The 27,060-nt window shown below is 42.9% G+C and overlaps 1 protein-coding gene across 9 annotated transcripts in view; it reads right to left on the bottom strand.

The window, feature by feature from the left end:
- Nucleotides 1-20,473, bottom strand: part of GK (glycerol kinase) — a gene marked incomplete at its 3' end in the record, with an annotated part of 73,227 nt that extends 52,754 nt beyond the window's left edge. For 5 of the 9 annotated variants that reach the window (XM_080831159.1, XM_080831161.1, XM_080831162.1 and 2 more), the window contains exons 1-3: nt 20,202-20,428; nt 9,194-9,267; nt 6,972-7,078 (exon numbers count right to left, since the gene is read on the bottom strand). In XM_080831159.1, the coding sequence (XP_080687285.1) occupies nt 6,972-7,078; nt 9,194-9,267; nt 20,202-20,279 (259 nt within the window). In that variant the 5' untranslated portion in view covers nt 20,280-20,428. Of the gene's footprint in view, nt 1-6,971; nt 7,079-9,193; nt 9,268-20,201 lie in introns of all 9 variants that reach the window. The other 4 variants (XM_080831160.1, XM_080831165.1, XM_080831166.1 and 1 more) reach the window with 2 other exon arrangements.
- Between the last annotated feature and the right edge of the window lie 6,587 nt (nt 20,474-27,060).

Genomic DNA, 27,060 nt, shown 5'->3' with positions numbered 1-27,060 from the left:
CAAAATAAGATCATAGAGTTTCCGGCACTATTTAATTAGAGCTCAGGCTCTGAAACCAGACTGCTGGGTTCAAATTCGAATTCCTGTTTCCTAGCAGCATGACCCTGGATCTCAATCTGTTTCATCTTCTGCAAAATGGAGGTAATAGTTCTCACCTAACAGGGTTACAATGAGGAACCCCTAGGTTAATGCTTATTGTGATAGTGCCCAGCACATAGTAACTGCTCAATAAATGCTCCTTACTGCTTCCATTCACTGTCATCAATATTATTATTTTTAAGTAATCAATTTATCTTAGAGATAGAGAAAGCACTAGCAGGAGGGGCAGAGAGAGACTCTCAAGCGGACCCCAGACTGAGTGTGGACCCTGACTTAGGGGTCGATCCCATCTGAGCCGTCTAAGATTTGGTCACTTAATCGACTGCACCACCCAAGTGCCCCTCATTGTCATCAATATTATTGAGGAAAAGAGTGGACTAATAGTTGTAAAACAGGACCCATAAAGGAATTGCCCAGCAGTACTGAGGACAAAACAGAGGCCAGAGAACTCAGAGAACTCAGCAATGGAATACTGTGAACATGATAGTTTTAGTGACAACTTTACACTGTGGGATCACAATGAATTCATGGTCCAGTAAAATCTCCTATTCCTCCCCACTAGGTTAATTTTTGCTCACTTAGCTACAGTCTCTGAGTCACTATCCTCTGCCCTTTGGGCTACCCTTCTTTATTGGCTCACTCTAACCTACATTTAGAATGCACTCTAGGGCTATATTCGATCTGACTCATTGGTCACAGGTTCCTCCCTAACCATTCCTTCTTTCCCTTCTATCTTAACTTGATTCCTTTGTGCCAAGTAACTACTGCTTTTCTTGCAGACAGTCAAAGTCCAGCAAAAGAGCTTCTCAGGAATTCTCCTGCAGCCATAAATACGTCTCCATTACTGGTTTCTATTCAGGGCACACGGGCCTTATGCAGTACCTCTAAACTTTTTCAGTGTTCTAACTTCCTGTCACTTTACCCTAAAATCCTGTGTACTTTTTTAAGGTTTTTTTTTTTTTTTATGTGGAGCTTGAACTCATGGCCCTGAGATCAAGAGTCACGTGCTCTACCTACTATGCCAGCCAGGCACCCCTGTGTTATTTTGTTTTGTTTTTTTTTAAAGGAAATTTTCTGGGGCACATGGGTGGCTCAGCTGATTTGGCACCAGACTCATGATTTCCACTGAGCTCCTGATCTCAGGGTTCTGAGATCAAGACCCATGTTGGGCTCTCTGCTCAGGGGGGAGTTTGCTTCTCTCCCTCTGCCCCTCCCCCCACTTGTGCTTGTGCATGTTCACTCTCCCTAAAATAAATAAATAAAATTTTTAAAGGTTTTTAAATTTTTATTTATTTGACAGAGAAGAGAGCGCACAAGCATAGGCAGGGGCAGTAGCAGAGTCAGAGAGAGAAGCAGGCTCCCCACTTGGCAGGGAACCCAATGTAGGGCTCAATCCCAGGACCTTGAGATATGACCTGGGCCGAAGGCAGACACCCAATGGACTGATCCACCCAGGCATCCCATAAAATTAGGCACTATTAAGAGAAGTGTGTGTGCTGGGACTAGCAGTCAGAATCCATCTCCTTGCTCGGTAGGGAGCCTGTTTCTCCCTCTGCCTGCCACTCCCGCTTGTAGGCTCTTTCCCTCTCTTTCTCTTCCCCTGACAAATAAATAAAATCTTTAAAAATAAAAAAAAATCATGCCTAATTTTAATTCTGTTTTTCTCAGAATTACACATTCAGGTTCTGTAATTCTCCACCCTGGTTTATCTCCCATTTAGGGGCATATGACAGTTACACGTATAAAATATATATAATTTCTTGGCCCCCCAGTCTTAATTACAAGTACTATCATCAATGGCATATATAAAATGCAATGTAGTACACTGTATCTAGAAGGTTCATGCTTCACCTGTATATTCTTTCCTGGTAGGTAGTTTTCTCAACAATGAGTGCTGCGAGTAAAATTAACTAGTTAAATGCTAACTTCACAATCTCTGGTTCAGTTTTGCTTGACATTGTCTGTGAAAAGTTATAATGACAGTTAAGAAAATATACTTAGAAAAAGCCTTTATAAATACTGCTGGGTGTTATAACTGTTGGGAGAATTATGGACCATAGGAACCCTTATTTAAAAATAAAACCAGGGGGTGCCTGGGTGGCTCACTCAGTTGGCCTTTTGCTCAGGTCATGATCCTGGGGTCCTTGGATCGAGTCCCACATCGGGCTCCCTGCTCAGCAGGGAGTTTCCTTCTCCCTCTTCCTCTGCCACTCCCTCTGCCTCTCCCCCTGCTCATGCTTATGCTCTTGTTATCGCTCTCAAATGAATAATAAAAAAATATTTTTTAAAATGTATAAAAAAGGGGCACCTGGGTGGCTCAGTGGGTTAAAGCCTCTGCCTTTGGCTTAGGTCATGATCTCAGTGTCCTGGGATGGAGCCTCGCATCGGGCTCTCTGCTCAGTGGGGAGCCTGCGTCCCCTCCCCTCCACCCCCCACCTGACTTTCTGCCTACTTGTGATCTCTGTCAAATAAGTAAATAAAATCTTTTAAAAAATGTATAAAAAATACAAAAATAAAATAAAATAAAATCAGGAGCACCTGCCTGGCTCAGTCGGTCAAGCATGCATCTCTTTGATACTGGGGTCATGAGTTCAAACCCCATGCTGGCCCTAGAGCCCACTTAAAAATTATTAAAAATGAAATCCTAATTTATTATTGGAATACATTTTTAGGAAAAGAAAAAAAAACCCAAAACGACTAGAAGTGAAATAGTAAGAGCCCTGGAGGAAGGCTTTGGGGCCACTAAAAGTGCTGTGTGGGAAGAGGTCTAAAGCTTTGTAAGAAAAACAGCCTCTGGAAAATGTGTGCTTAAGGCACGTTGTAACATTTGGAAATGAGATGAAGCCACAGCTGGGAAGCTATTTTGGAGAACAAGGTGCCTTTCTAAGACCCCTGCCCCCTCCCGGAATAGAGAGAAGACAGAAATGTGTGGATACGTTCAGCAGGGCCAGACAGCAGATGTGGGGGGTTTCTCTTTTCTCTAACAGTGTGGTAACTACATTTGATACAAGAGAATTTAATCAATGAAAATTGTATGCTCTCGGGTTTTTTTAATTTATTTTTTTATTTTTTTAAAGATTTTTATTTATTTATTTGACAGAGATCACAAGTAGGCAGAGAGGCAGGCGGCGGGGGGGTGGGGGGGCAGGAAGCAGGCTCCCCACTGAGCAGAGAGCCTGATGTGGGGCTCGGTCCCAGAACCCTGAGATCATGACCTGAGCCGAAGGCAGAGGCTTTAACCCACTGAGCCACCCAGACGCCCCTAAATTTATTTTTTAAAGTAATCTCTGTACTCAACCTGAGGCTCAAACTCAGGACCCCAAGATCAAGAGCTGCATGCTCTACCAGCCAGAACAGCCAGGTACCCCTATGTTCTCAGGATTAAAGCAGTATAGGTTATGTTTTGCTTCTATCACAGAAAGATGAACGAAGAGTATCTGATACTTGAATTCTTTATATACTCTGTAGCTCCTTCAGTCCAGTCACAGGCAAACAGAGCTTCCCAACTCCTCACGAAAAGAAGCAGTCTATTTACTTGTCTTGGACTCCTGTGTGCTGTTGAGCTGGAGAGGAAAGTTTAATTTTGGAGACATTGTTCATCCAGACTTGAAATCCACCAAGTTTCTGGTGGAGGACAACTTATACCAATCAAATGAGAATTTGCAAAAGAAATACAACCAGCTAGGGCCACCTGGCTGGCTTGATCAGGGAAGCATGCGACTCTTGACCTCAGGGTTGTGAGTTGGAGCCCCATGCTGGGTGCAGAGGGATGTAAAGATTGCTTAAAAATAAAATCTTTTAAAAAATAAGTAAAATCTTAAAAAAAAGAAATATAACCAGCTATGATAAATGCTTAATGATTTTTAAAAAAAGATTTCTATTTATTTGAGGGGGGGGGGGAGAGAGAGAGAGAGAGAGAGCACTGGCAGAGGGAGACGCTGAGCAGGAAGCCCAATGCGGGGGCTCAATCCCAGGACCCTGGGATCAAAGACCTGAGCTAAAGGCAGAGGCTCAACTGACTGAGCCACCCAGACGCCCCTAAACTCTTAAAATTAACAGCTAAGACTATCAATAAATTGGTCTTCAGCTATTTATTTGCTACATGGGAACTAAAAAGTGAAGTGGTTTGAAAAACAAAGAGAAGTGGTTTGTGAAGTTGTCTGTGTGGCTCAGGAAAATGAGCACTGGATCACAAGACAGGGGAGTTGTACTTTAATATTAACACTAATAAATAGCTACATGACCTCCAAAAAGTCCTTTTCCCTCATTTGCAGCTAGGTTTAGGTGACAGAAGATCCCTCAAGGCATCAGTGAGCTAGACTTCTTTGTAGGCAAGCGGACTAGCCCTTGGCAGTGACAATTCAATGAATTACCTTATAAAAATAAAATTTAGCACAACTGACCTGGAATGGGGGGGGGCGTGGAACAGTCTCTCCCCTGGCCACCCTCTGGTATTTCTTGAGAAGGAAATGCCGGGTCACTTTGACTCAGGTATGGGTTTTACAAGGGCCAGACACAGAGGAGTATAGAACAGAGTCACGTGCTCCTAGAGAGCAGTTAGCGCAAGGGGAAGGGAAGGCACTTAGACAGGAGCTGTGCATCACCTCCAGAAATATCACAAAAACAAGAGGAAGGGGCACCTGGGTGGCTCAGTGGGTTAAGCCTCTGCCTTCGGCTTGGGTCATGATCTCAGGGTCCTGGGATTGAGGCCCACATCGGGCTCTCTGCTCGGCAGGGAGCCTGCTTTCTGAACCCCCCCCCCGCCTACTTGTGATCTCTGTCTGTCAAATAAATAAATAAAATCTTTAAAAAAAAAAAAAAAAAACGGGAGGAAAAGGAATGGCACCCGAACCTCAGGGTCCAGAAGGCCAACACGTTGCAGCCGACCCTACCTATGAGGTAGAATGACGTCAAAACCAAGGCTGATCACCCTGGAATCCACATCCTGAATGTGGCTTTAGAAGCCACCTAGATTCTTCATGTCTTTGGTAATGGATATTTTGACAATGGAGTGTGCTACTGAATGCCTCCTGTATGTTTAGGTCGTTTAGGCTGTAAAAGCTGTGAGAACAAGGATACAACCATCCACCGCTTTGATGCACAGCTCATCTACAAGTTGCTGAATGTAACTCTGAAAGAATTCTGAAGCACTTCCACACAGATGCAGGGACAACCAAGGGTCAGATATTCCATTAATTTGTGATTGCATTAACATGTGCCTCCCTCACTTGGTTCTTAGCTACACGACATTTGTGCTCCACTGTTTCCCTAGCATACCCAGCACATGAGTCTGTTCAATAAATGGTTTTGATAACATTTAGTCTTTTTTTTAAAGATGTATCCATTTATTTTAGAGAGAGCACCAGCAGAGGGGCAGAGGGAGAATCTGAAGCAGACTCCCCACTGAGCACAGAGCCCGAAGCAGGGCTTGATCCCACCACCCTGAGACCACAACCCAAGCTGAAACCAAGAGCTGGATGCTTAAACGACTGTGCCACCCAGGTGCCCCGTCCAGTCTGTTTAAGTAAGTTTTATTTATACAAATAGATGAAAGTCTGAAAAAAAAATTCAAAGGTTCTCCCCAGCATCTCTACCAAAATAAGTAAGTAATAGAAGTTTCGACTCAGGAGTGTTAGTAAATCTCAGAGCCAATGTGATGTAAATCAAGGCACCATCACTACCAACTGATGGCTGCCCTTACTTACGTAGGGTCCAAGTAGCTAAGGGGGTGCCTGGGCGGCTCAATGGGTGGAGTGTGCTTGAGATTCTCCCTCTCCCTCTGCCCTTCCCCGTGGCTGTGTGCGCTCTCTCTCTCTCAAATAAATAAATCTTTAAAAACAATAAAACTACTTGGAATTAATAGAGATCTGTAGTGATCTAACACTCTCAATTATTTCATGGGGATTCTCTTAAAATGCTTTGGTTCCAACCCCCCACCCCCAGCCGTTCCCCCATCTATCTTGGAGCGCCAGCAAAAACCCCAAGCATCATCTTTGACCCATCATTTCCCTCCACAGCACTACTCTATTACCCTAACTTCCAATACACTATCAAGTTCAGCCCCCTCTCTCAGCCTCCCCTGCTACCACTATCAGTCAAGTCACCACCCTCTTTCTCAGGACTTCCAGAGCAGCCACTACACTGGTCTCCCTGTGTCCACACTCAGACCTTCACGACTTAACCACAAAGCTCAACATTGTGACGAGGAAGCTGTCTGCAAACTGCCATCCTGTCACCTTGCTTAAAACCTTCTCACGGCCAGCTCCCTGTAATACTAAGAGAAACACCCAAACTCCTAATCATGGCTGACAAGGCCCTATCTGTTCCCCCAATTTCTGCTCCTACTGAAACCCCGGATGCACCTCTGCCCTCACCCTTCTTTTACTCCACTTCTGACACACTGGCCTTTTTCTGACCCAGAAATACGCTAAGCTTATTCCCACCTCAGGACCGTTGCACATGCTGCTTCCTTTTCCTCAAACTTTTTTCTCCCAGCTATTTGCATGGTTGGCCCCTTTTGGCTTTTGAGACCTCAGCAAATGTGTCCCCTCCTCAGAAAGGCCTTCTCTAGCCATCCAAACTAAAGTAAGCCTTTCCAGGCACACCCCACTGTATCATCCGGTTTGAGCTTCTGCATGGGACTTCTTAGTATCTGAGATCAGCTTGCAGTTGTCTGCTCTTATTGTTGGGCTCACACCCACTGGAATAAAAGCTTCATGAGAACAGGGACCTCATCTTCCCATTTATTGTCGCATGCTGGGTTCACCAGAGATGCTTGCCACTGCACAGGCACTTGGCTATGTGCTGAATAAAGCAATGTACAAATTTGATTGAGATAATCATACATGGAGAAAAATATTCTATTCAAATACCTTTTATGTTGGAAATATCAATATTGAGCTGTCCAAGTTTCTCACATGTTTTCTCTATACACTCATAGACAGACTGCAGAATTTCCTTAGGATCTTGTTCCACCCATCTTTGAACAAAAGAATGTATTTGGTTAGTCCACAAGAAAGCAATACATATGTCATTTATTCCTCTAGAATTGTGCATGTATGAGGGTGTGACTGGTGCATAAATCCACAAAAATTACATCAGCAAAGGAAAGCATCACCAATATTCTAAACAAATGATTGTAAACACCAGTCTATTCCCTTGTGTTTTTCTTATTCTTCAAATAGTAATTAATCATTTGAAAGATGGCAAGTAATGACCACAAATAGCAGACGCTCTACCTACTTTAAATAACTTTTTCAAATCCAGAAAGAAATTAGTTCCCCAATTCTTTATATCCTGTGGCTCTGATGAATTTTAATAAACCATCTACATGTTTTCACTAGTTACTAGCTATTTCTAAATAGAGTGAAATATATGTATGAGTCTTGGGATGGATGGACTGATTGATCTACTTATTTATTTGGGTATGTACTTATTTATTTATGAAGCAAAAGGAAAAGAAGTATACTAATCTCTTTTGCCATTTTTCTCCCAAGTTATTTTGTGAGAATTTAGGGAAAGAATTTAAATTTCTTCCAGTAATTATTTCATGTAGACAAGGGATTGCTTTCAGTTTTCAGACCCAATGCCAGTGCCATTTCGGTTAAGGTACGGGACTTCGGAAAGATGAAAGTCTCATAATAAATGACACGGAAGAGAAATGTGGAAAAAAAAATTACAATTAAGGAAAACCACAAGTAAAAAGGACCCCAAATTTTAAAAATCCTACCCTACAATCTGCAAGTACAAGGGAATTCCAAGTGCCTTTTTTCTTGGTCTTCCTTCAGCTTGCCATGCTTTCCTGAGCTTTGAATTCTCTAAATTCTTTTTCTAAAAACCTAACTTCCTTCCACATATTTCTAACTTCCATCTCTTTAAGGCCCAGGTGCTCTCCCAACTGCACTGGAATTAGGCCTGTGGACAGTCATTCTAATGTTGGTACCGTATCAATAGCTTTTACTATTATAGTAATTCTCTAAAATGAAGAACATTTTTCATGGAAAGAAAATACCAAAATTTGGTAAGGCATCAAGTTTTTTTTCTTCCTTAAATCCATTAAATTTTAAAGTAAAATAAACAGATCGAAAGTACACAATTTGTTGAATTTTAACAAATGTATGTATCCATCTAACTAACACCCCAGTCAGTCAAGATATAGAACTATTCCTGTCACTCCTGAAAGTTCTTTCATGCCTCTTTCAAGTCAATCACATACTCCATAGGCAACCAATTTCTGGATTTCTATCATCTTACTTTAGTCTCTTCTTGCATCTCAGATACAGGCATGTAGTACGTACTCCTTTGTGTTCAGCTTTTTTCATGTTTCATGATATTAATACAAATCAACCATGTTGTTGCATGCATCAGTTCACGTTTTAAAATCTGCCTCACGGTATTTCACTGTTATTCACTCCACAGATGACAGACATTTGGGTTGTTTCCAGTTTGGGGTATTATGAATAAAGCTGCTATAAACATTCATGTATGCCTTTCTATAGCCATATGCTTTCTGCTTTCATTTCTCTTGGACAAATTCCTAAGAGCAGAATCTGCAGATATATGGCTGATTTCATAAGAAATTGCCACAGTTTTCCCAAGTGGATACATCATAAACATCATTAAATTCTAAATAATATACTTAACATTCTATTTAATCACAACTACTACATACGCACATTATTCCCAAGAAGGATGACTTTAGCATTAGATGGTTAAGAGATGTGAATGCTTACACTCCAATCAGCAAAGCAGTGTTTCGCCAAGGATGGACGGAGAACTAAATGCTTTCAAAGTCAGTGCGGGATTTCCGATATTTAATACTCCCTTACTTACTATCCCTTCCTTTCCTGTCACTGAATTCCCAAGTCATCAGTCACTATTATTGCTGGGCCACCAAGGAACTACTTCTTTCCTTGACTAAAACCTCTCTCTCAAGTCTTCCCAGGAGGGGTTTGGTCAAGTTTGCTTTACAAGGCCAGAGGGTTTATAAGGGGAGATGGATTAATAAACATTAATAAACATGAGGTATCTTAATAAAAATTAATAAACATTAATAAACATGAGGTATCTTTACGTATTAAAGCAGGAAACATACCCTTCTCTTGGAAACTCTTGTTTTATTTCCACTTGATGATGACTAAGTAGTTCAGCTGTTTTTGAATTGAAAACCTGAAAAACATATTGCAATATTAGGGTAAAAATGCACGTAGAGAGCGAAGGTGTTCAGAGCTTTTCAGCAACAAGTTCTCAGTCACTCACAGAAAAAGTCTGATCAGTTTTAAGGCCACACAGGATGTTCTACCTTCTCTTCAGATAGAGTCATGATAAAGAGAAATCTATTGGACATGAAGCTAAAGGGACAATTCCTTATTCTTAAAAAAAAAAAAAAACTCACTACAGACGTAGGAAACTGAATACATCAACCAATTAATGAGCGTGGATCTCAAGAGAGAATAGGAAAACCAAGAATAAGAGAAAGGCGGTAAAACGCTGATGATGACATTGTAAGGTTCTGTCCTGCTTCCACCTTGGATACAAGAGACACAGAGTCATAGATGCCCAGGCAGAGAAGGGCACTGCACAAATTCCTTCAAAGGGAAGCACAGCAATGCATCTAGCTCTCATAAAGGTAAAAACAGAGCCGTATCAACAGGGCAAAAGTGTTTCCTGTCCTATCTGGCAAAGTGCTCCGTGTGACATACCTGTCATGAATTTTTGACCTTTGGTACAAAACATTTAAGTTTTTTTTAAGATTTTATTTATTTGACAGAGAGAGAGCACAAGTAGGCAGAGCAGCAGGCAGAGAGAGAGGGAGAAGCAGGCTCCCCGCCGAGCAGAGAGCCCGAAGCGGGACTTGATCCCAAGACCCTGAGATCATGACCTGAGCCGAAGGCAGAGGCTTAACCCACTGAGCCACCCAGGCGCCCCTTGGTACAAAAACATTTAAACCAATGGATGAAAGCTACCGAAGAAGAAGTGCTGTACAATCCTCCACAATTTTACTACTGCTAAAACAATACTCAGAAACACAAACAAACAAACCAAACTTAGGGCGCCTACGTGGCTAAGTCGGTTAAGCTTCTCTGCCTTTGGCTCAGGTCATGATCCCGGGGTCCTGGGATCGAGCCCCAAGTCGGGCTCTCTGCTCCGCGGGGAGCCTGCTTCTCCCTCTGCCTCAGCCTACCTCCCTCTCTGTCTCTCATGAATAAATAAAATCTCAAAAAGAAAAAAACTTCGCCACCTTTTCTCTTATACACTCTTTTTCACGTGCGTGAACCTATACTTGAGTACCAGAGTCCTTAGGCTTTCAGAGTCGGGATTCCTATTTTAATTAAACTCAACTTCCGAAATCACTGTAATTACAGTGGTGAAGTTACATCCAATTAGTTAAGAAAGCGTTTCCATGCCTAGGTTTCCTGTGGGAGAAAACTACCCGCTCAATGCAGTCTATGAAAGGGAAAGTAAGAGAAAACACACCGTGAGCAGCTGCTGTCCTCCCTCCCCAGCACACTATCTTCTTTTTGGGAGGAAGTGATAAATACAAGGAAAGCAAGAAGGTAAATTCTCAAGTCCTTGGAAGACATAAAATATCCTACAAGTCAAAGGTTAACTTGACATGTCATAAATAAAAGGCACTTGACAGAATCCCAAATAATATCCCTCTAATTGACAACTTAGCATTCCGGTGTATCTCTAGGATGTTCACTCCATTTGTTCTGTTTTATTTTGAATTATCTCTAGGGCCTAGAATAGTGCCTGGCATAGGGCTTACAATAAACATTTGTTGAATGCCTGAAAAAATATGGTCTACCCGGTACTTATAGGAAGAAAATTACCAGATCAAATGAGAAATGGTTATGCGGTAGGAAATCTCTAATATGGAACCACACTTGTATTATTTTTATCCATACTACTATGACTCCCAGGATCTACTCACAAATCCCCAAAGGACTCTGGGTTAGGAGACAAGGTGTCCCTTCTGGTTGGCTGGATTCACAAAGACCACAACAGCAGACCTGTGGGTCTCTGAATGGAGTAGGATCCCTATTCCATCATCTAGTAGTTTTTACTAGGCTAACTTCAGGACCCTCACACTAATGGATTTGTAGGCCTTTGGAATAGGCAGAGAAAAAGGAAGGATTTTGGTAAATTCCATCGGGCTTATTAGACCAGGATGCTGGTAATCACAAAGCATTTGGATGTAACAGGATGGAGCCTGGACCGCCTTACTTTTTCAGAGTTCTGAAACTGTGCAGAATATAGACACAATCTGTAGAGGTTTAGGAGTTGACCCTGTGCAACACTTCCAAGTTTGTGGGACACTTTCTAGGTTTCCTATTTTTAGAATAATCAACTTGCTTACTGCAGCATTGTCCAACAGAAATACAATGCAAACACTTACATAATTTTAAGTTTTTTCATAAAAAAAAAAACAGTAAAAAGAGGCAGGTGAAATTAACTAATGTTTTATTTAGGTCACTATAGCTAAAAAATTATCATTCTGACAAGTGATCAAGAGCGAAAACTATTAATGAGACCTGCTACTTTTTTTAGAAGCAAGTCTTTGAAATCTAGTATATATTTTATGCTTATGGTCCGCCTCAATTTGGACTAACCACATCGGAAGTGGGCAATAGCCACATGTGGCTAGTGGCTATTGTACAGGATGGCGAAATTCTGCAGTACTATTTTTCTCACACATCTAGGTTCATGTGAAGAGTTTTAATGACTGTCGGTTTGTCTGCAGACAGACAAATGTACGAAGGCGGCTAATGATGCTTCACAATACTTTCTGCCGGGAGGGTTATGAACGCTGTATGAGAACACAACGCCCAGTAGCAAGAATGCTAGTCTGATGTTTTCCAGCAGATTTCAAAAGCCACTGTCAACCAAAGATGGCAGTGGCTATATAGCTTGTTTTATAAAAGTTCTAGCATAGTCATTGTTTAAAACTCATTAGGTGGCAAAGGAGAAAAACCTCAAAATTACAGATATTCCTCACTTTTTTCTCCCTTTTCAGATTTGAAATTCACCGAATTTGAAAGTCAGTTAAAACTTCAGATTCAGAGGCACCTGGGTGGCTCAGTGGGTTAAGCCTCTGCCTTCAGCTCAGGTCATATCTCAGGGTCTTGGGATCAAGCTCCACATCCGGCTCTCTGCTCGGCAGGGAGCCTGCTTCCCCCTCTTTCTCTGCCTGCCTCTCTGCCTATTGTGCTCTGTCTCTGCCAAATAAACAAATAAAATCTTAAAAAAAAAAAAAAACTTCAGATGCACAACAGCACAGAGTTGTAGGCTTTCTTTAAGAAAATTAACTAAAAGGAATATTTGAAGGCACAAGGAATCTGTACTTCCTGGAAGACATTGCTGAGATCCTGTGAGCCCGCATTTTCAAAATATGCCCCTTACATCTCCAGGACCCTTCAGAAGCTCGAAAGGAGGGACAGGGAGCTCCAGCTGAGCCTCTGGGCCACGCCATACCTCGGATTTCTAATTTTATCGGCATTAGCTTCCAGATTTAGGCCCTCTCAGAAAAAAGCTTAATGGGGTGCCTGGCTGGCTCAGTGGGTTAAGGCCTCTGCCTTCAGCTCGGGTCATGATCCCAGGGTCCTGGGATCAAGCCCCACATCGGGCTCTCTGCTCAGCAGGGAGCCTGCTTCCTGAACTGCCCCCCACCCGCCACCTCCGCCTGCCTCTCTGCCTACTTGTGATCTCTGTCAAATAAATAAATAAAAATCTTAAAAAAAAAAAAAGGAAAAAAGCTTAACCATGGAGTTCTAAGGCAAAAAACAAATTTATGACACAAACTGAACCCCAGGGCCCTAACATGTACTTACAAAGTAAGCTCCAGAAGATTGGATAATACTCACCAACAGGACTAAACTCTAAGTTTTCTAAATGCCAATTCAGTGCTTTTCCAGTACAAAATCATGCTAATATGAATTATGATCTTTTTTTCCTCCATTAAGTGTCAGCAAATACCAAGTTTTAGGACATAAAAGAATACCTCACTCGGACCCGCAGGGGTCCGAGAGAGGGGCTATTCAAAGAAGGAACTTCTAGGCTGACTTACGGTGGACTGGAAGGGAGTAAGTGTAGGCCTAGGAAGGGATGGGAGGCTAGACCGAGGTGGGGAAAGCAGCTACCATGTGTCCGTGGGGATCCAGGTGACACAGCGGAGGGCCTATCAGAGAGGGAGCAGCAGTGAGGATTGAAAGAAACTGAAGGACATTACTGAGAGATTTAATTTACGATACAAGCAATTAGATGCATCAAGGGTTTGCAGGGGGAGGAGTAAAGGAAAAGGGGACACTCATGGATGATGGGGACAGGTCAGCACTGGCAGTGTTTACAAGACACAGGATAGGGTAGGAACGGTCACTGTGGCACACAAAGGGGTTAACAAGACTGCAGAGCTCATTTTAGATCACATGTTATCTGGGGTGTTATTTGGGCATAGACAGAGAGATGCCTAGTGGGCAGTTGCTTATATTTTAGGTGGTAAGCTTGAATTACAAACCTGGTTACAAACCTGGAACTAGTAGATAGTAAGTCCTGGAGCTCTAACACACACCACAGTGATTAGAACCAACAGTGTCGTATTAAAAGCTTCAAAGGTGCCAAGAGACTAGATCTTAATTGTCCCCGCCACAAAAAAAAAGAAATAATTCTGTGATACGACAGAGGTACTGATGCTACCATGGTCATTGTATTACGATACATAAATGGATCAAACAACACTTGTACACATTACACTTATACTAGGTTACATGTCGGTTATATATTAATTTAAAAAGAGAGAGAGAAAGAGGTGGATCTATTCTCAGAATTTTGTGTTGGTCAGAGAGGCGGATGAGAACTTCATGCTTGGTGTAACCCGGAGGCAAAGAGCACCGGCCCGGGAAGTACACAGAGCTGGGGGTATAGGGTCAATCACCAGTTCTGCCCATGTCAGCGGTTTGACTTTAACTTTTTCTGAACCTTGACTTTTCCATCCATCAAAGGATCAAATGGGGGACGCCTGGGTGGCTCAGTTGGTTAAGCGGCTGCCTTCGGCTCAGGTCATGATCCCGGGGTCCTGGGATCGAGTCCCACATCAGGCTCCTTGCTCAGCGGGGAGCCTGCTTCTCCCTCTGCCTCTGCCTGCCTCTCTGCCTGTGCTCACTCTCTGTGACAAATAAATAAATAAAATCTTAAAAAAAAAAAAGGATCAAATGGAAGAATTTATGAAAAGTATCTCACACGGGGCAGGCACATCATCCACAGCCAAATGACGAGACCTCCGCTGGTGCTGCCATGACTATTTCCATTACTATTACTGAGGCTACTACTGCCAACCAGCCGGCAGCCCAACTGACCAGTGGAGGTGAGGACTCAAAGCCACCGTATGCATCTCTAAGCCCGAATCACTTATCAGTTCCAGATTCTGTTTTATGGGGAGGGCAATTACAAACTGAAGAGAGGTTTAAAAAAAAAAAAAAAAGGAATACTGACCATTTAAGTCCTGAATGATACTGAAGGGACGCCTGGGTGGCTCAGTCAGTTAAGCACTGGACTCTTCAGCTCAAGTCATGATGTCAGAGTCCTGGGATGGAGCCCATTACAAAGGGCTCCCTGCTGCTCTTGGGAGTCTGCTTGAGATTTCTTCCGCCCCCTTCTCCCTCCCCCCTGCTCCTCCCCCATTCCTGTGTGCACACACATGCGCAGACTGTGTGTATGCTCTCTCTCTCAAGACATAAAAATCTCAAAAATTAAAAAAAAATTGAAGAAAGAAGTGAATGTAGAAATTTAGCAGGGCAGGCACATAGCATACACCCCCAAATTGTCACCACTACTGCTGCTGCTACTATTAATGCTTATTATTATTATTAGGGCTACTGATACTATTGCCTTCAAGTGGTAGAATTAGAAGTTACCAGCTCTAGTCACCACTAAGCGTAAGTCATGACTCAATTCTAGCTTTGCAGGAGAGAGTGCGCTTAAAAAGTGAAGACACAAGGACAATTACTTTTATAAAAAACTATCTAAGAAGGACTTTCTGAGACAATGCAGGCCTTCTTCATCTTAGAAGGACAGCGTTAAAGAGACAACATGCTGTCCTTACGAAGAAACTGTCCCTTGGTGTCCCAACATGAATTCACTTATTCTTGCTCACTCATCCTATGACTAACTGAGCCAGGCCACCATAAACATGCACATTCATTTCCCTCCTCACGTGATTTCCCCACTAGCCTACACTTTTACACCACACTCAGCTTCACTATGTGATAAAACATTTTTCAGGAATGTAAACTCCCCCTCTAGAACTCTATGATACCACATAAATTTGAAAGACCTAAAATAAAAAATACTGGCTACAAATACATTACACTGCCAACTTGACCACAAAAGGCATCCTGGCATCTTCCAACAAGCCACAGAAGTAAGGAAAAGACGGCAAATGACATTATATTTTTCTTTAAAATGAACCATATTAACTAGCATACACTATATCTAACATAGCTATAGCTGCCAAATTAGACTTTTTCCAAGACTCCACAAATTTTACCCTTCCTCGTCTTCCAATCCTAGAATTCTAGTCAACACATCTGAAGGGCTCAGATGTCGTCATGTAAGGAGCACCCACTACATACATGTGAAGTGCTGTGTTAGGCTTTGGGGAGGGAAAAACAGATACCATCCTGCCCTTTAAGGAGCTCAAAATTGAAAGCTCTTAACGTGCAATGCTTATGGGAGACAAGAGAACAAGGGGGTGGCAGCTCTGTGATGAGACAGTGTTCTTGCCATTTGTGTAAGGTGATGGGCAAGAAAGAAAATAAGCCAACCTGGTGGAAAAAAGAAAACACAAAAGAAACACAACTTATCACAACAGTGGCCTCATCCTACCTAGGAGCAGATTGGTTTTTACCAAATTTCATGAGTTCCCAGCCCCTTATGGGTGCTTATTAAGTATGTCGAATGAAAGGAGGAAAGTGGAAGTTGGTCCCTAAGCCTTAGAGATCTCAAAGTCTGATGGAACAACCGGGCCAAGGCAATGGTTCCTGCCAAAACAAGCACGGAACTATACAGATCTAGCCACGTTTCGGACATGCAGGCTACTGGAACAAAATGGTTATGCAACCCTTATCCAGGGTGAATACACCTGAGCCCTGCCCAGGACCCACTGAATCTGAGTCACAAGATGATCAAAACCAGAAAGACTTATTCAAAGGCAACTTTGGTTTGGTTTTGTTTTGTCTTGTTTTTACATACTGCAAAACAAATGTGTACATATATTTTTCTTGGTGAAGACTCATCTGTGATTGTCCTCTGAATGGACACCTGAAAGGTGGGTTAAGTGGGCTTCCCCAGCCTCTCATCTCCCCTTCACAGCGCTCCAGGCAGCCGGGAAGCCTAAGGCAGGAATGAGGAGGACAGGCTTCTGAGTGCAACAGAGCTGACAGAGCTGCCCTTGAATCCTCGTTCCACCGGTTACTCTGTGACCTTGGGCACAGGAAAGGAGCCTAATACTACTACCTACACCACGGTTGTTAGGAGGATTAAATGAGATAATGCTGGAAAAATCCTCAATTGCTGCATCTAACACAGTTCAAGTCACAACACATTGCAAGTCTTTGCTTTTTGTAACATCCAACTTAATCGGGGGAAAAACAAAGTTACCAAATTAAAGAAGGAAGTTGACTGTTTCAGCTGAAACTTTATAGTCTTCTAAAGAAATGGCCCCTCCTTAAAACCTGTTACACTGATTCTCTTTCCAAGAAGTTCCTATTCTGTAATCTGAGTAATCATGTGCCAACCTCAGTTCACTTTCCTATCAGACAAGTATGAAATTCTTCCTTCAGCACAAAGCCTATGGATAGGGTAGCAGGGGGGACTCTGACAACTAGAAGTGAGCATGTTCTAAAAAGGCAGGTCTGCTACTAAAATAGAAGAAATTAAATAAACATACCCAAGTCAAGAAGTTTTAAGATTTTTTGGCAAGGTAAAAAAAAAAACAAAAAAAAAACTGGAATCAAATTTCAGTTTACCTATTAAAGAGAAATAAACATCTCTTCAATAAATATGTAGCAAGTGCTCCTTGTAGACAAAACACACGTTCACTTGTGGTGTTGACCAAGATGTTTTAAGGAACACAGAGACCAACAAGACTTCAAAAGAGGTCCCTGCTCCCAAGCACAGCAGGTATATAATTATAATACAGAGCAGGTGATAAGAGCTAGGAAGACAGGTTTAAGAAAAGTAGTATAGGAAGAGGTAGAAATTCCAAAAGTTTGAGGAAGACCTGCTAGGAGATGGCAGTTAAGGCACCATTTGGAAGCAGACTGAAATTTCAGGCAGCAGATATGAGGAACACGGGAGGAGGCAATTTGCTCGGATGAAAGAGCATGAATAAAGAAATCTTGTGTCCATCATGGGAGAAAGCTAACATTCCTCTTACAGAAAAAGGAAGAAGAAAGCTTGCAGAGGTTATGGGTCTTATAAAAGTGGAATGAGGTATGCAAATCTGATGAATAATGGTCAGGAAGTTGTTCAAACACCTTTAACTTTGTAAGGTTCCTTAAGACAGTTCACATTCACTGTATTCTTTCCTGAGAAGGTAAGCAATGAGTTCTGAGTCATAATTACAACACGGAACAAAACGACTGGAACAACTCCTGGGAATCACCTTAGGATCGAAGCACTTATTCAGCAAATCTATTATCTGTATTTTGCAGGGAGTGGTTTAGCAACCACTTTCCTTATAACCAAAGAAGAAAACACTTCCCTAAACCGTTCCTAAGCTCTGTTCCACTTCACACACGATGTCTAAATCTTTTATGCACCTGTGAGGCATGCCTTCATATTTGTTTCTCAAGAAGCAGAAAACTTAACTGATCAACTTTTATGCATCATTCTATAAGCAGGATGGGAATCTGAATTTGCACCTTAGCTGACTCAATGAGATCATGCCATACAGAGCCCAGTAAAGAGAACCCAGCTTCCGGGGGCTTAGGTTGTTCATATCACACACTGAACAAATTATTGTGATAACTTGAAGTTGACGAATTCTTTCTCCACCAATGCAGAAAAATGCCTCTTGGGCAGCAGATTCTGAGGAATGACCTACAATAGATAAGACTGCATAATAATACATGGACGGCAACAGTGAAGAGTTTCAAAAGGAAGACAAGCACAATAAAGCTGGCTGCTAAAGAGGAAGCCTACAAAGTTATGAAATTCTTTACCCATATTCACAGAGGGCAAAAGCTGTATAAACTTGAGAATAATCACCATGTTGAGTTTGGCCCCCACTGGGCTTTATGAACTAGTTGCCAACATTTAAGAGAAAGATTTCACTGAGAATTCTAGACTATCAGCTTTTCTTAAAAAATCTGAAGCTCTGGCCAACATTGCCTGGTGTTCCTGGTTGGCAGCTGTAGGCTGTCCCCTTTGGCCTGAGTCTGCTCTCTTCTACCTGGCTGGCCCCTGCAGGCATTGTGTGGGTAATTCTTAAATATGGTTTCAAAAATTAACCCACAGTTAACAAACATGTCTTTTTTTTTTAAGATTTTATTTGACAGAGAGACACAGGAAGAGAGGGAACACAAGCAGTGGGAGAGGGAGAAGCAGGTTTCCTGATGAGCAGGGAGCCTGATTCGGGGCTTAATCCCAGGACTCTGGGATCATGACCTGAGCCAAAGGCAGACGCGTAACCAACTGAGCCACCCAGGTGCCCCAACACACATGTCTTAATGATCTTTCTTAAATTGGGGAGATGGTAATGATGATTGTGTATTTTATATATTAATCAAGTACAGTTAGACAGATTATTTTGCTTATGATTCAGGATTACTTTACATTTATATGAAAATAAGACAAAGTGAAACCTGCCCTGGGTGATCAAAAGATAAGCAATATAAGAGACAGTAGAACTACGTCTTGGTAGCTCAAACCAGGGTAAGTCATTAAGGGAGACTCAAACTAAAATTGGACTGAAAGCTTTTCACTTTAGACAAGAGAGACAAGTATCAAAATGAAGGCACAAATGCAGGTTTTAGTCAAGTGGTCAGCTCAACAGAACTTGGAAGAAACATATAAACTTCATATATAATGTATTCATATATATACACAGTATATACATATACAAAATAACGCATGAAAAGATGATCTGAAGACAGAGCTAAATAATCATTCAATATTTACATCAACCTGTCAAATGAGTCAAATGTCCATTGAAAGCTTGAGTTCTTAACCACCATTTATTTCAATTACTTTTATCTTACTAAACTCAGTCCTACATCACTTTAAGAACAAGTTTCCTAATTGCACAAAACATATTAATAATCAGAGTCCCTTAACTAGCACTCCGTTGTGATAAAACTGCTCTCATACATGGTAAATAAAAAGGGAAAAAGAATTCTCCTGTCATTTTATGCTGTGAAGCACGGAGAAAACCATCTGTAACCGGCAAAGTATCAGAAATTGAAATTTTCGAGTCTCCAAAATTAAGTAAAGATGCCGGTAAAAGCAGTGTAGTGTGACTTTTTCCTAAGGTGTTCTGCGCCTCCCCACACCCCCCCCCCCGCCGGCATTCCACCTTCTGCAATTTCTGTGGGAGAGGATGACAACGCATCCTCACGCCAATACTATATTCGTTCTACTGCTCCAAAGGACGCCGTGTTAGTCTACCAAAGCCGTGACACAGCTTTCGCCCCATCCAAGGACGTCCTGCGCCCCGCAGGCCAAATGCTCCTGGGGAAGCCCGCACTAGCGGTCAATGTGGCCACCTGTCCCTGGCTGCAGGCGGGCCACTCTGCACGGATGCTCGGCGAGTCGTAGCTCCCTTTGGGGGTGGAGTCCCCTATTAGTAGGTGACCCGGCTCCACCACCAAGGCCAGGGCTGCTCAACTCGACCGCGGGGGTTGCGAGAGGCCGAGGTCCCCCAGGCCCACGCAGGGTAGCTCCAGCGTGGCAGGTCCCGGTCTGGGGGCCTTGGCCTCCACCCTTTGCCTAGCGACCGGGCCCGGGGTCGGGGAAGGCGCGGGATGGGGACTAGACAACCAGCCCCGAGGTCCCTGGGCTCCCGCCTCGGCTCAGCGCCTCCTCAAATGTCACCCTAGGCTCACCAAAAAGCGCGTTGAGCTGGTGCCCTGGTCCACTGCCCCCACCAGTGGCCCCAAAACTGCTTTCTTCGCGGCTGCCATGAAACCAGCTTCGGGTCAGCGGGCTATCGCGGCCCGTTTCCCCGGTGACGGCGGCGGGCGGGGGAGGGGCAGACGGCGAGCCGGTAAGGCGAGGCGGCGTGCACGGCAGAACGCTCAGACAGTGCTCCAGGCAGCCCCTTTACCCGCGCGGAACCCTATCACCCCGCCCCTCCGACCCAGACCCCGCCCCCAAACGCGTTCTCCACGACTCCGGGGGCGTGGCGGGGGGGTGGAGGAGCGCGGCCTGCCGGGCGAGCCAATTAACGAACACGGAAAGAGGCGGAACGCTCCGACAATCAGAGGGCGGTGAGACGTCACGGGGGCGGGGCCTGGGCGCGGCGGAGGCGGTGGCCCGCGCAGCAGGTCACGTGGATTCCTGCGACCCGGCGGCCCAGCCATTCTGTTGCAGGGCCGGGGGCGGAGGCGAGTGCTGCCCTTTGGCTGGGAGCGCCGCTGGCTCTTGGAAAAGGGCACAACTCCCAACCCGCCCCCTGGGGCTTCCTCCAGCGAATGGGTCCCAGAGTGCAGAACTGCTGGTCCCTCTGGTGGGCTGCGCAGAGCACGACGTGAGTCGTTCTTCCAGACTGAACTGGTCAGGCCTTCCCGCTCTTCCCACGCCCCGCCCACCTCCCCTCTCCTTGCCCTGGATAATAATTCCCTGTGCGGGAACTGGCCCCATGTAGTGTGACCTCCCGGAGCACAGCGAATCCCCATTCTTTGTACGCTTTTCAGGGACAAGGAACGCGGAAGTTCTTTCGGTTTAGCATTTAAGGGAAGCGTGTAGCATCAACCTCCCGGTTACTTCAGCTGACAGTCGGGAATCCAGCACCTCCCTGTCCTGATGCGCCCTTGCTCCTCGCTTGACCTCGCTCCGGTGTCCCCTCCCTTCCACGCAATTTCCTCTCCCTGCATTAACTGCTCTACATTGCAGAGGGCGAGGAAAGGGGCTCTCTCATTTGACCTTGAATTTACCTTGCCTGGATCCTTTTGAGTCCTCTGTTTCAGGGGCTTTTCAAACTTTGAATCAAAACCCGCTGTGAGAAATAGTTGACAACTCCAGGTGTGTGTGTCTGTCCGCGCGCATGTCCGCATACATTTTATATTTAATACATATATTTATACATAAATATATTTTATGCATATTTACGTTATTGAGAAAGGTTTCTAAAACAATTTATCTTCCCATGTTACGCATTCTGCATTGTTTTATTCTATTGCATATCATTTTATCAACGGAGTAAAGGAGGCAAAATTGAAAACAACAAAGGCCTTTATTTGGGGGCTCAGAATTGAAATTCAGGTGCACAGATTCTGGAGAAATCAAAAAAGGGTCTTGGTCATGAAAGGAAAGCAAGGGGTTTTTATGAGCAAGAAGAAAGGGGTGATGATATGATTTAGATAAGGAAGTGAAAAAAAACTGCTATTTTGGTGCTAGGAGTGGAGGCACTTATGATTACTATCTTATTGTTTTATTGGTGCCATCAAACAAACCTGTCTCTGGTATGTATTAATTCGCTTGACTGGGTTCCTAGGATCTGAATGCCAGTTCCTGTGTTTAAACTTTATGACCAACTGTATGTAAAACAGTTGCTGTTCCTGGCCTACTTCAAGAGTTCATGAGTTGGAAAGAAAAATGGAGCATTTTGATCAAGTTTTTTTTTTTTCTGGAAAAATATCAGAGATCAATATTATTCCCCATTAACTGGAGTTTAAATGTTCTGTCCTGGACCTTAAGTAAGAGGTCTGCTCCGTATCTCAGCAACTAGTCTTTTGAAAATAGGTATATTCAGTTAAACAGCTGGGTCTCATTTAGGGAGGTGGTCTTGAAAGGGGGTTCCCAAAGTTAGGCCCATACTGTGCAAGCAATCAGGTAATTTTTTAAAAAGCCTCTCTATGGAAACAAAAGAAAAACAAAGGAAAAAATGTTACTGGTTGGAGCAAATTATAAAACCACTGTGGTCCTGAGTGCTGCCAGTGAGATTTCTAGATGTCAAGTTCATACCATCTTCAGAGGGAGTGAGAGCAGGCGGTGGCACTCTGATAAATTTTCCTAGTTTGCAGTCTGAGTATCTCTGGTGATCTTTCTGAATGGCCCATACAGCAAAAGGCATGAAGACTGTCTAAACATGGGCTGTTGTGACAGTTTCTCTGAAGTTTATCTCAAGCTGTCTAGCTCCAGTTTTCAGGGCTTCAGGAAAAACGGCAACTTTTTTTTTTTAAGATTTCAAATATTTATTTGACAGACAGAGAAAGCAAAAGGGGGAGGGGCAGAGGGAGAAGCAGACTTCCCGCTGAGCGGGAGCTCAGTGCAGGTCTGGATCCCAGGACCCAAAGCCAAAGGCAGACGCTTAAGCTACTGAGACACCCAGGGATTCCCAGAACAGCAATTTTAGTTCTCAGTGATTCCAAGTCAAAAGAAGGAAAGAAAACTAGAAACCTTAGTTGGAGAGTCACAGCCAGATATTTGAGGACACCAGAATTCAGGATCCAGCAGTTTTATGGGGAAACAACCCTCAATCAGAACTAGAATCTAATATCTGAACACGTGTGTTACTGCAGTTTTTTCTCTCTTTTTTAAAATATTTTATTTATTCACAGGCAGAGATCACAAGTAGGCAGAGAGGCAGGCAGAGAGGGAGGGAGGGGGAAGCAGGCTCCCCGCTGAGCAGAGAGCCCAATGTGGGGCTCAACCCCAGGACCCTGGGATTATGACCTGAGCCGAAGGCAGAGGCTTTAACCCACTGAGCCACCCAGGTGCCTTTTTTTTCTCTCTTTAAAAAGAAAACCACAGGCCCAAAATGGTGTGACTTATGCTGAGTTCCCAAACTGGAACCGAATACCTACTGTAATTTCAGTTTCAATCTCCCCCAGAAATGTAATTTTTTAAATTTAAATTCAATTAATTACATATAATGTATTATTAGTTTCAGAGGTGGGGGTCAGTGATTCATCCGTCTTATATGATACCCAGTGCTCATTATATCACCTGCTCTCCTTAATGTCCCCATCACCCAGTTACCCCATCCTCCTACCCTCCTTCCCTCCAGCAACCCTCGGGTTATTTCCTATGATTAAAGAGCCTCTTACCATTTGTCTCCCTCTCTTTCCCTATGATCCTCTGTTTTGTTCTTAAATTCCACATATGAGTAAGATCATATGATAATTTTCTTTCTCTGACTGACTTATTTTGCTTAGCAAAATACCCTCTAGTTCATTCCATCTCGTTGCAAATCCAGAAATGTAATCTTAACTGATGGGTCAGTCAGGAATTTTCCTCCTCAATGCCAAGGAGTCTGTCCTGTGGGGCCTCTCCATTCCCCCCCACCCAAAGGAAGAAGAAGTAATCTGCATGATAAGACCCCCTGCTTCTTCCCCCAAGGGAAAGTGACCCTGCCTAGAACAATCCTTTTCTTTTACTAATACCATTCAGGCCCCACCTTCTTTCCTATAAACACCCTCCATTTTGTACAATTTCTCAAAGCTTCCCTCTGTTTGCTAGATGGGGTGCTGCTTGATTCATGAATTGTTTAATAAAACAAATTAGATCTTTAGATTTATTCATTTGGGTTTTGTTTCTTAACAGTCTCTAAAATCACCCTCATTTCCACCAAAGACAGCCAAATGAATACTAATTTGTAAAATAAGTCCAATTTCAACACCTTGGCCTGATTCTTTTCTGAAGTGTAGCAAGAATAGTGATGGATTCTAGAGCTTGTTTTAAATCTGCTTTGCTGAAACTTTTCATAAGCAATTTTAGATTGAGTTTTCAGCAGCTTCCTCGGGCTAAGAGGCCAATGCCAATAACTTGCCATCAGACTTCTGTATAATTAATAGCGATGGATTTGGGTGAATGCTCCCTTTTTGAGGTCCCCCAAATAGCCTGAGGTTCCTGGACCTGCCAGGAAGTGACCTTCCTTACTCATCTTGTAAGGCTGCTGGGAACCCTGTAAACAAGATATCAGGCTTATTGTTCCAAGGGGCTTCATTGGCTCCATAAAGTCAGCCTTAGTTCCCTAAAGCTATTTGGTCATATCTGAGTCTATGCACTTCTCTCTCAAATACAACATTCCAGTCAAAGCCTTGGTAACATAACCAATGTTTATAATGGTGTTCTTTTACAAGGAGAGCAGATTCTTAATAAATTCTACAAATAACTATAATTGCCATGAAAACAGAAATATTCACTGAATTTCTAAACTCTGGAGGGATCAGGTAGGGAGAAAAACACAAAAACACATGTTTCATATTTGTTCACAAAGGAATATTTAATCAAATTTCTGTTCATAGATAGTTTAAGAGGGAAAGTTTCCTTAAAGCTGGAAGAGCAAACATTAGAAAACCAGCAACGTTTCAAACAAGACTCATAAGAACTGTGATCATCTTCCTCAGTTTATTCCGGCCCATGTTATTAATTCTTCTTGTTTGAATCCACATTTCACACTAGTCAAAGAAATTCGTATCTGGTTCAGTCTTGTTATCAGAAACCTGTATTTATCAAAAGTCCTTTCCATGAATCTCCTTGAAGCTGAAACACATTTGCAAGAGCATCAAGTATAAAGCAAGAACTGTAAATGACAAAAGATTCAGAATGGCCATGGTTCAAGATCCGATGAGAGTTCCATGAGAGTTCATTACAATGCAGCTGACAAAGAAATGTGGTTATTTCTGTGACACACAACACCTTAATCACTTGAATTACAAGTGATAACATTGTGCCAGGACATATTAAAACTTTAGGAATTTACTATTATTTCTAGAGCAGTTATAGTAATAGCAATTCACCCATACAATATAACCCAAGGTTTATCATCACTTACCTGACCGTGCTTTGGCAATTTGACAATTTATTCAAAAAAGACTTCATTTAGAATTTGAATTGGGGGAAGTTTGTTAAAAATATCTTAAGTTTTTAAAACAGCTGCCTAAATAGGATCACAGATAATTACAAAACTTAATACGCTTTTTTTTTAAGATTTTATTTATTTATTTGACAGAGAGAGATCAGAGTAGATAGAGAGGCAGGCAGAGAGAAAGGGAGAGAGGGAAGCAGGCTCCCTGCTGAGCAGAGAGCCCGATGTGGGACTCGATCCCAGGACCCTGAGATCATGACCTGAGCCGAAGGCAGCGGCCCAACCCACTGAGCCACCCAGGCGCCCCAAACTTAATACGCTTTTATTTATTATCCAAGGTGACAATAAAAGATTCTAAAAGCAAATAGAGAAGGTTACATAGTTGTTAACAAAACTTAGCTCTTTTAATATTGAGAAGATCAGTTTCCTTAAGTAATCAAAGACCAGATAAAGACAAAACACCTCAAAAATTCAGTTTTCTTACCTGGAGTACTTTTTTACCTGGAGTATGTCAAAGACAAAAACCTTTGTTTATACTTTCTTATTGGGAGTGGACCAATAATCTGAGCAAACTTTGTTGTTTTAACAGTGAGAGGAAACCAATTCTAATCTTATACCAGTGTACCTTTGACATTAAGACTCATTCATTCCAGGGGCACCTGACTGTAGAGCATGCGACTTTCACTGGGTCTTGAAAAAAACTCATTAATTCCAATTGTTGTCCTGATCATGCATAATTATTTTTGCAAAGATTCCCTTTTCACAAACTCTCTACAGCGTTCATTCTTACATTCAGATTTTGTCTCTGTGTACCCTCTTTAAATAACCGCCGTTGCTTTAGCACAAAACTTTCTTTTCCCTCAACAAAAAACACACTCCATTTCTCATATCTTTCCTTATGGAACACATAACATCCTACTTTCTTGGCATATGAAAATGTTTCCTTATTATTTCTAGTAGGCTAAATTATATTTAGTAGAATTCTTAACTTATAGAAACCTTGTTTTTCTTTTTTAAGTGATCTCTACTCCCAACATGGTACTCAAACAAATGATCCCAAGATCAAGAGGTACATGCTCTATGAACTGAGCCAGCCAGGCACTCCAGGAAAACTTAATTTCTTTTCTTCCTTTTTTTAGAGAGAGTGGGCAAGTGAGTGGTGGGCAGGGGGTAGGGGGCAGAGGGAGAGGAGAGAGAGAGAGAATCCTTTTTTTTAAAGATTTTTTGAAAATATTTTATTTATTTATTTGATAGAGACACAGCGAGAGAGGGAACACAAGCAGAGGGAGTGGGAGAGGGAGAGGCAGGCTCCCCAGCTCAGTCCCAGGACCCTGGGATAATGACCTGAGCCAAAGGCAGCCACTTAACAACTGAGCCACCCGGAGAGAGAGAGATCTTGAGTAGCTTCCACACCCAGTGCAGAACTGGACATGGGGATCTATCTCTCAACTCTGAGATAATGACCTGAGCCGAAATCAAGAGTCAGACAGATAACTGAGCCACCCAGGTGACCCTGGAAACCTTAATTTCTAATGAAAACTAAGAAGTAAGCAATTGTGAACTGTGATACTAGCACACTTTTTCTTTTAAGATTTTATTTATTTTTTATTTTTAAACACAGTCTCTACCCCCAGTGTGGGGCTCAAACCCATGACCCTGAGATTAAGAGTCAAATGCTCTACCAATTGATCCAGCCAGGTCCCCATCTTTTATTTTAAGATTTTATTGTTAAGCAATCTCTACACCCAGCGTGAGGCTTGAACTCACAACCCTGAGATCAAGAAATGCACGCTCCCGGACGCCTGGGTGGCTCAGTTGGTTAAACCACTGCCTTCGGCTCAGGTCATGATCCCAGGGTCCTGGGATCGAGTCCCACATCAGGCTCCTTGCTCAGCGGGGAGCCTGCTTCTCTCGCTGCCTCTGCCTGCCTC

This window comes from Martes martes (genome assembly GCF_963455335.1).
Source record: "Martes martes genome assembly, chromosome: X".
NCBI classification, from domain to species: domain Eukaryota; kingdom Metazoa; phylum Chordata; class Mammalia; order Carnivora; family Mustelidae; genus Martes; species Martes martes.
The sequence above is the reverse complement of the archived record's forward strand: the minus strand, read 5'-3'. Positions and strand labels throughout refer to the sequence as shown.